The following is an 8,862-nucleotide window of genomic DNA, read 5'->3' as shown; positions in this document are numbered from 1 at the left end:
TACATACATAGCTGTATATATATATATATAGTTATACATATATAGCTCTGTGTATAAGCTATACATATATATATATATCTATATACATACCAAGGATTGCCTCCTTTACATTTCATAGAGAGGCGGTACGGCATGCAGAGAGGACTATCTATTCACTTTTTCCATCATCTTTCACACAGAGAGAAGCTTTTCTATACGAGGTTCTCTCCTGTATTTATCGCGTCTTCATCCAGTGCATAATAGAATGTTCACCTCTCTCTCTATGTACATAAATGTACATATGGCCTTACCTAGATAGGATCTTCTTAGCGCCTCCCACAGAGAGTTCTCTATACCTCCAGTCTTCTCCATTTTACATGTGCCTGTATGTGAGAAAGAAAAAGAAGAAGCACAGACGTTCTAGCCACACATCTCTTCTTTCGTCTTCTTTTTCATCTCTTCCATCCCTCTGTCTCCTGAATATGCCTCATCGGCATCGCCTACCGAACCTTTTCACACGCCTATCCATCTCCGCCCGAGGTGATTTCTTTCTTTCTCACTCTTTCTTTCTTTCTCACTCTTTCTTTCTTTCTTTTTGTGGGTGTGTGTGGGTAGGAAGCGAAGAGAAGCGGAGAGCGTCGAGAGTGTAAATGGTGTTTGCATTACAAGCCTGATCGGACGCATCATTGCAGGGTGTGTCGCACGTGTATTTTGAAGATGGACCATCACTGTCCTTGGATAGATAACTGTGTAGGCTGGAGGAACCATAAGTCTTTTCTTCTCTCCGTCTTCTATTCTTCTCTCCTCTGTATCTACTTGGGCGCTACGATGTTCGAATCCGTTGAAAGGGCTATCAATGCGACCTCTGTAAGTCTTCTCTTCCGAGAGTCTTTTTACTCAAAGCAAACGACAAAGGGAGAGAGCAGGAGAAAAGGATGGCAACTATGCTTGAAGAAACAAGAAGACGTCTTGTCCTCTCTCTCCATCTTCCAGGCGATTACAGTCATCTTCTGTTTCATGCAAGAAAAGAGACACAAATATGTATATAAACATATATATATCTATATATATACGTACATGTGTATATGAATAGATACACGTATGTATATGAATCTATATATATATTATGTGTCTATATATATATATATATATATATACATATATATGTGTGTCTTTCCTCTGGTGTGTATAGTTATCTCTCCGTATGTATATAGTTGTTGAGATGTGTGTGTATCTCTCTGTGTATGATGTATGTTTAGCTCTCCCCCTCGGTGTCTGTGTGGATGAGCCTGCGGTTCCTGTGCCTCGCGTCAAGGGGATGTGAAGCGACACTAGGTGTATAGACAACAAACGGATATGTTTTCTTTCCTTGCATTCAGTCCCGGATATGAAGGTGAAGGTTTAGTCTATCCAAAGTTCCTACCCGTCCCCACTCCCCATCATCTTCATGGTCATTCTCTTATTATGTTGTCGAGGATGTTCTGTCTCGCGTTACTAGACCTTTACGGCTTTATCTCTTTGCTTCGTCTTCTTCTTCTTCTAGGCACATATTCATACATACACGTTCATACTTCCATACATCCCCTCTTCTTTCCCTGCTTGATGCTTACATACGTATCTCTCTCTGCAGAGTACACAGAGTCTTTCTGTCTGCTGCATGCGACAAGTGTGTATGTTAAGGGGGTAGTCGTCGATCTTTCTCTGTGTGTGTGTTTTGTGTAGACACCCCCTGTTCATGATTTACTTCATCTTCTCTCTCTTGTCCGTGTGTGTCTTAGATCAAGTTCTGCCGAGGGTTTCTCTCAGCAGATTCTCTCATACATGCACTGGTTTTTTGCATCCCTCTATATGATATATCTATTCATATGGATGAAGTAAAGAAACTATATGTGATATATATATATATATATACATATGTGTATACATATAGGGAGAGAGAGACTTAGAGCTTTACTCAATGAACGGAGAAGTTGTATGAAGCAGAAGACCTGTAAGGCTAGCTACTTACGGCGCTGGGAAGGGCAACGTGTGTGTCTCTCGGGGTTGCCAAGTGGATTGCATTAGGCAAAGCGGAGGTCGGGCTGTGTAGTGGATGGCATGTGGTAACGTAGAGAGGACGTGTATCGTCACGATAGATAGACTAGCTAACCGACATACGTACCGCATGATTTGAGAAGGAAAGATAGAGAAAGGAAGAAAGAGGAAGAGAGAGAAAGAAAGAGAGAAGAAAGAGAAACAAGACCCTGTTGAGGGGTATTTTGATGCATGCAGAGGTTGAAGAAGATGAATGATGTGTGTGGTATGGTGTGTGTTTCTATTAGGTGGAGTTCAGTACGCTTTTTCTTCTTCTTTTCGGGGAGACTTTAGATTTCTTTTTATCGATCATCGTGACAGGTTTCTTTGTATTTCATCTTTACCTCATGTTGAATGGAATGACTACAATTGAGTTCTGTGAGAAGCAGTATCGATGGCGGGCCAACAGGGAGCATGAAGGGGAAGAAGAAACTAGGTATCAGGTAAGCGGCAAGTCCTACAGAGGTCATAAAGCACTACTCTCTCCCTCCCTCCTTCTTTCTCTCTTCTCGTGTCTCTTCTTTCATTCTCTGCTGTCTTTCTTTCTTTCTCTCTCTGGGTTGACCTCCCTCCCTCTTCTTCTTCGGTGTGTCTACCTTCTGTTTAGTAGAAGGTCGTGCGTGTTGTAATGTGTCGTCTCTGAGAGGTCAAGAAACGTCCGTGAAAGTTTCTCTTCTGTCTTTGTCGAGCATAGGTAGGAAGAACCTAGATGGCGTCTTCTCTCAGGAAAGGACTTCCCGAGTTTGAATCTGAACGACGGAGGAGAGAAGAAAAAAAGAGCAAGAGAAAATGACCAAGATGATCTATCTGTCTATCTGCGTCTATCTACGTGTTTGGTCTTGTGCTTTTTTGTATCCATGTGTGTCTTTCTTTCTGTCTGTATCTATGTATGTAGCTGTCTCTGTCTATTTGTATGTCTCCATCTGTATCTATTGTGTATTTACGGATATCTAGATGTGTAGATCTTCTCATGCGTCCGTCTGTATATACATTGCCATGAGAAAGGCATTTCGTGAGTTTTCACGTCGCTTCTTGTCCGGTCTTTTATGTGCATGCAAATGCGGGGTGTCTCTTCTTCAGTCCGTCTGGGATCGAGGCGCATGGAAGAACTTCAACGATACCTTTGGCTCTAACCCACTTCTCTGGTTCCTCCCCATTGGTAAGGGGGGGTTTCTACTCGAATCTTTCCTCCATACTCAGCATCTCGGGTGTATATACACTCACTCACTGGGGGTTGATCTCGTGGCGTGGATATACTTTCATTGGGGGTTCTTCATATCTTATCAGAGTCGCATGTAGAGGAGGGCAGTAAAGGAGTTTTCACCCCGATCGTTCGCTTTTGGGGTCGATTGAATGTTGGGGGGAGATAGTGAAGTTTAAGTTAACGGCAATTGTGAAAGAAGAATAGAGCTAGCTTATTCCTTTCTATCGGCTATGCCTTTCGGCAGCGGTCTCCTTATCGTGTCGCTGTCTTTTTTTCTCTCTCTTGATGTGTCTATGTATGTCTTCTCTTGCTATGTTGCCACGTCCTATCTCAGGTTTCATGAGCCACCTCTGTACATAGAGCCATTCATATACAGATCTATGATTGATCGGTAGATAGCCCCATCGATAGGGAAATAGACTGATCCGGTAGATAGACCAGTCGGTAATTAAGTAGGTAGGTTTCCCTGAGAGGTCGCACTAATCTAGTTAAGCGGCCTCCTCCTGTCTTCTCCTTTCTTTTCTACCTCGGAGATATGAAGGATGATACACGAGTACTAGTACTAGTAGTAGTAGTAGGGAGGTTGTTGTGGTTCATCATCATCATGTGTGTGTGTGCGTATGTTTTGAAGATAATCGGCCTGGCAATGGCATTAACTTTATAGCAAATCGATCCTTCCGTCCCTCCACTCATCCCTCTCATATACGATTGGACCAGGAGGAAGAAGGAAGACGTCTCCGTGCAGGGAAAGACTTGTAGCGATCAAGTGTCTCTCTTTCTCTTCTTCTTCTTCGTCTTCGTTGTTGTCCTCGTCTAGTCCTCGTAGACGTAGTAGAACCGGCTTCGGGATACGGCTGACGTGGAACTTCTTTCTTCGTCAATAGAGGGAGCATCTTAAAGAAGGAATCTCGCGGTGTACATGGAGACGTCGTTAACACCTGTCTTTAGAAGGAGCGAAGTGTGCTTTACGTGCTATGAAAGAGTATCGAAGAAAGATGGAGGGGGTGGGGATTCTCTTGAGTTTCGTTTTGGTGGATGGTCTAGGAGAGAGAGGTCTTGCTAAAAGAGAGAGAGAGATGATCTCGTTGTTCTGCAGATTCCAAAGTCGATTTTCAAAGAAAGAAAGGAGATGATGGATAGAGAAAGGAAGATAGATCAAAGATAGATAGATTGAAGATAGATAGATAGAAAGTTCTATAAGGGGGGGTGTGTGAGTGGGTTTGAGTTGAGAGGAGACCCATCGTGTGTATTGTCAGTGTGTTGATTAGACCAGGGAGGGGTAGTGATGAAAGCGGATGCGCGCGATATAGATCTCCTATAGATCACGCTCGTGTTGTATTAGCGTCGATCAATTCTTTCTCTAACCTATTTTCCAGGAGAGAGGGACAACAGAGAGAGAGGTACAGTGCGCGTCGATCCACCCTTTCCGGGATGAACGGGTGTCCTTGAGGTATCCCGAGCTCTTTTTGCTTTCTTTGTCTTCATGATCTTCTTGCATCCTCACATTGCTGCGCCTTGGAGTCTATACACCTGTGTGTTAACCACGCCGCGGTAGCTACTTATCTATCTATCTATCTAGCTGTAAGGAGTCGAGTCGACGAGTAGGAAGCAAGCAAACGACCGAGACACGTCTAAGCATGTATCGGTGTACGGTGTGTGTTATGTTCCATCCTTCCTTAAGTCGTTGTGTCTTACTTAGGATGAAAGGCATACGCGTCAGAACTGACTTGGCTCTTTGCTAATCGATCGTCCATTGTTTCTCGACCGCGCGAGACAAGAAGAGGAGGACTGCGTGTGTGTGGGACAGGCAGTATTGCGTTCTGAGTTCATCTCCTTATACCTACCGAGACTCTTTTCGAAGCAAGAAGAAAAGAAGAGAAGAAAAACGGGAGTGCAAGCGGACTCGGGGGGGGTGGTGGGGGTCAGCCAACACAGCGGCGCCTCTTGTAGAGGAGGAGAGGAAGGGCTATTTCACAAAGCGGTACCGAGATTCCGTCTAGGCGTCCCATATCTATTCTTTTCGTCAGACCTGGTCGTCTAGTGAAAAGGGCTTCTTCATATAACTGACGTTTGTGTCCTGTGAATATTTATTGCGATAGGTAGACGGATATGTAAAGCAATAGCCAGATAGATAGATACATTAAAGATAGATAGATAGATAGTGGAGTCTAGTTGCCGACGGACGTTTGTCTAAACACGATAAAGAGGAGGAGGAAGGAGAGAGCAAGAAGATGCGCTTGATGAGTCGTCGTTCTCCTCACTTTTCTTCTTCAGAAATGCAGTCTTTTGAAAGCGCTGTTGTAAGTGTCTCACTCTGGTTTGAATTTCCAGTAGTAGTATGTAGTATGTAGTAGTAGTAGGAAGAGTTTCAGGAGTGAGGAGCGGCGGTGGAAAGAATATCTCTCTCCCTGGTGGGTGTGTGTGTCTTTTCATGTTGGATCTTCTAATTGCTTACATATAGAAAGGTGTGCATATATATATAGACATGTGAGCATGTATATATATATATATATATATGTCAATACGTGTATATATATATATATATGTGAATCCGTATATTTATATACATGGTTATGTGAGAACATGTACATATATATGTTATCACATATCTGTGGTATATATATATATATGTAGGGGACTTGTTGGATGGGGTAGATGTTTTTTTAGATACGTGTTAGTAATCCTTCCATACCAAGCAAGCCGTGGATGTGTGTGGTTGAAGTCGACTCAAAAGTCAAGCCCTGCAAAGTCCTGCGGTGTGCCGAGGATAGATGATGAGATTGCGGGGTGCGATTTCTGCTCGCCTGGGAATAAAAAGACGTTGTAGTGCCAGGTGGGGCGCTAGGCTTTTCATTGTAGGCACAGCAGCAGGTGCTGTCAAACTTTCCTGAGGAGAGATTGCTGCCTACCAAACTAAGTCTTTCTCGTGGGAGCACCCGCACTGTAGTCATAAAGAGTTACTAAGATGGTAGGCACCTGAAGTAAGCATTGACTGTACACGGAGAGAGAGAAGTGATAGGTAGTCCCCCTGTATTGCATGCATGTATAGAGGTAGCTATAGAACTGAAGAAACTGCCCGACTTCGGCCCGTACATCATCGAGCGGGACCGCTCGTTGCACGCAAGGAGATCCTTCCATCACTCAAATTGGATCTATCTGTCTCTGGCGCCTGAATCTGTCCATCTCTCTACCTTGTTTTTTTCTCCTTATTTTGAATTGCTATTTTGAATTTGTCGATTAATCCTGAATCCATCCATAGCGGGCACGGGCGCAATTCCGGACAGTTGCCGGGGCCTGCAAATGATTCGGGAACCGCTATTGTTAAGTTCGATCCTGCTCCCTCTTTCTTCACTGAGGATGCCTCTGTAAACTCAAGAAGGCGAGTGACCACGCAGGGTGGTGACAATGTAGTAAGGCAACGTTTCCAGCTAAAAGACTGACTGCGGTATTATAGATTACCGGTACCGGCGAGTAGTCGGCACAAAGCGGAGAGACCGCGGTCGTTGCGGTGGTACCGCCCGGGACAAGCGGTGGACCAGCCCGGCCCTGTCGTCGCCAGCAGCAGAAAAGGGGTCGACGAGTCAAAGAGACTGAACTACCGAAGCAGCTAATAACTTATTTTTCGGTTGACCTTCTCCTTCTGTACCTCGAGTCTGTTGATACGCGAAGTTTCGCCGGAACGTAACGCACCATTCAGTGGTAACCGGCGATCACCAGAAAAAGACGGTGGGGTTTCGATTGTCCTGAAAGGAATCATTGTTGTCGTGATCATATCTGAGTTGACCGCTGTCGTGGTATGCTCGGGTCTGTGAGCCAAGTAGCGGCCGTTGTCTGTCGTTCTTGGGAGCGCCAGGGACTTGTACCGCAGTGCTCGAAGCAATATAATGCGCGGGCAGCACAGGTGATGGTGTGACCCGCAAACTCCGGCGGCGCAGAAATTTCGCTGCAGCTTCTTCCGATGAGCTAATAGGCGTGAGAGGAGGAGAGATGACGGCTCTTGTGCCACCAAGGCATAGACAGTGCCCGTGGAATCCTAGCGAGGTTCCGAACAGGCGGAACGCTAAAGCAACTCCCAGCAAGAACACGCCGCTCTTGACTGGTCATTCTATTGCAGTATGCTGCAACGAGGCCTTCAGGCGTGGTTCGAGGACGGCTATGTTTCCACCCGGAAGTACTTTTTCTCGGAAGGATCGAAACAACTGCCACTCCGATCGCGCAAACCACTGCTTCAGTTCTTCAGAAAGCCCCCAGTTTTTTACACGGAAGCTATGTGGTTGCTTCAATCTCGGTTTCGGGAGCTGTTCTATCTCAGCGGGACGAGGGAATTCTAGAGCGTCCTATTACCTTTGCAAGTAGCACGCTGCGACAGAACGAGCAAGGGTAATGTATTACAGAGCCCGACGCGTTTCGTACAAAGCCGTTTGGGATGGAAGGGGGCTTTCCACTCCGGTAGCTCCGCACGAATGACTACGCTCGTGTAGCTACTACCGATCACTTGCACAAAGGAAATTTTCACTTATTACACGCGGACCGCTCATGCAAAGTACAAATATCTCGCGTCTGTCATACGCTGTCGTTCTCTTCGAATGAATCAGCAGCGCAGTGTTCGCTCCATCTCAGAGTTCGCTGTGACAACAAAAGTGTCCGGGACGGGACGGTTCTAAGGATTTTTCCGCTCGCGTTGCGCTTGCCAAAGGCTGGTTCCCTCGGCGCTAAGGCGCACCACGCTCACGTACAAAGAAAGATGAAAATTATAGGAGGCCATCTAAGCAAGTAATACTTTTCCCTAACGTTTGCGTAGCGCTGTCGTCCTTTGTGGTGAACGAGTCAGCGGGAACCAGTTCTTTTCCGCTAACGCTTACGACGGAAGATACGGCGATAAACAGCCATGAAGATAGCTCACTCGTCGCACCCCTCCTTAGCCACTGTCGTGCCCCGCGATGCCGGCTGACCGACGGGGAGTGCGGCGTCGGCGTTTCCTACGCGGGAGAACACCAGTATGGGGGGAGAATCGTGTCGAAAATGTGGGTGGTGACGCCAATCTGGGGAGGAGACAAGTCTGGTTCCCGATGCCGGGGCGATGACGCCTCGGCAGCATTCACTCTCCGGCCCGCGGCAACCACTTCAGCAGCAACTCGTGACAACATTACAGGACGCGCTGAAAGGAAGTCGAAGACTGCATAGGGAAGCGGAGGAGCGGCTCCGCGAGCTGAGGGACCGAGAGGAGCGGAGAACTGCCGAGGTATCTGAGTTACGCGTACGCATAGCGGAGTTGGAAAGAAAACTGCACACACAACAGCAACAAGCAGCAGCGCCGCGACCACCACTAGCGACGGAGATACAACTGCCCGCTTATCCTGTAGACGACACCTCCGACCCTCAGGAGTGGTTTATCCACTTGGAAGCAAAGGGCGACTTCCCTAATAGAAATGACGAGTGGAAAGTCAAGGCCCTCCTCAAGTACCTACCTGACCAGTACCATGCAGAGCTGATGCCGCTGCTGGGCGACACGGGAGAGAGGTACGAGAAAATGCGCGATCAGTTGATTGTGCACCATCCCACCTACGGCAACTATCCATCAGAATACTACAAGAGAAAGCTCGACG

General features: G+C 46.5%; 2 protein-coding genes across 2 annotated transcripts; both read left to right on the top strand.

Annotated features, from left to right (window-relative positions):
- The first annotated feature begins 184 nt into the window (after positions 1-184).
- Positions 185-5,742, top strand: CSUI_004200 (cell cycle regulator with zn-finger domain-containing protein). Its single transcript, XM_068064393.1, has 4 exons — positions 185-846; positions 2,301-2,495; positions 3,133-3,211; positions 3,888-5,742. The coding sequence occupies exons 1-4, from the start codon at positions 697-699 to the stop codon at positions 4,013-4,015; spliced, it is 552 nt and encodes a 183-aa protein (XP_067923632.1). The 5' UTR covers positions 185-696; the 3' UTR covers positions 4,016-5,742.
- An 89-nt stretch (positions 5,743-5,831) lies between these two features.
- On the top strand, positions 5,832-6,526 carry CSUI_004199 (uncharacterized protein; the record flags this gene model as incomplete). The annotated part of the gene is made up of 1 exon (XM_068064392.1): positions 5,832-6,526. A coding segment is annotated over one exon (252 nt), but the record flags the coding sequence as incomplete, so codon positions are not given.
- Between the last annotated feature and the right edge of the window lie 2,336 nt (positions 6,527-8,862).

This window comes from Cystoisospora suis (assembly GCF_002600585.1).
Source record: "Cystoisospora suis strain Wien I chromosome Unknown contig_1934, whole genome shotgun sequence".
In the NCBI taxonomy this organism is placed as follows: domain Eukaryota; phylum Apicomplexa; class Conoidasida; order Eucoccidiorida; family Sarcocystidae; genus Cystoisospora; species Cystoisospora suis.
Note: the sequence above shows the minus strand (reverse complement) of the source record. Positions and strands in the feature narration are given on the sequence as shown.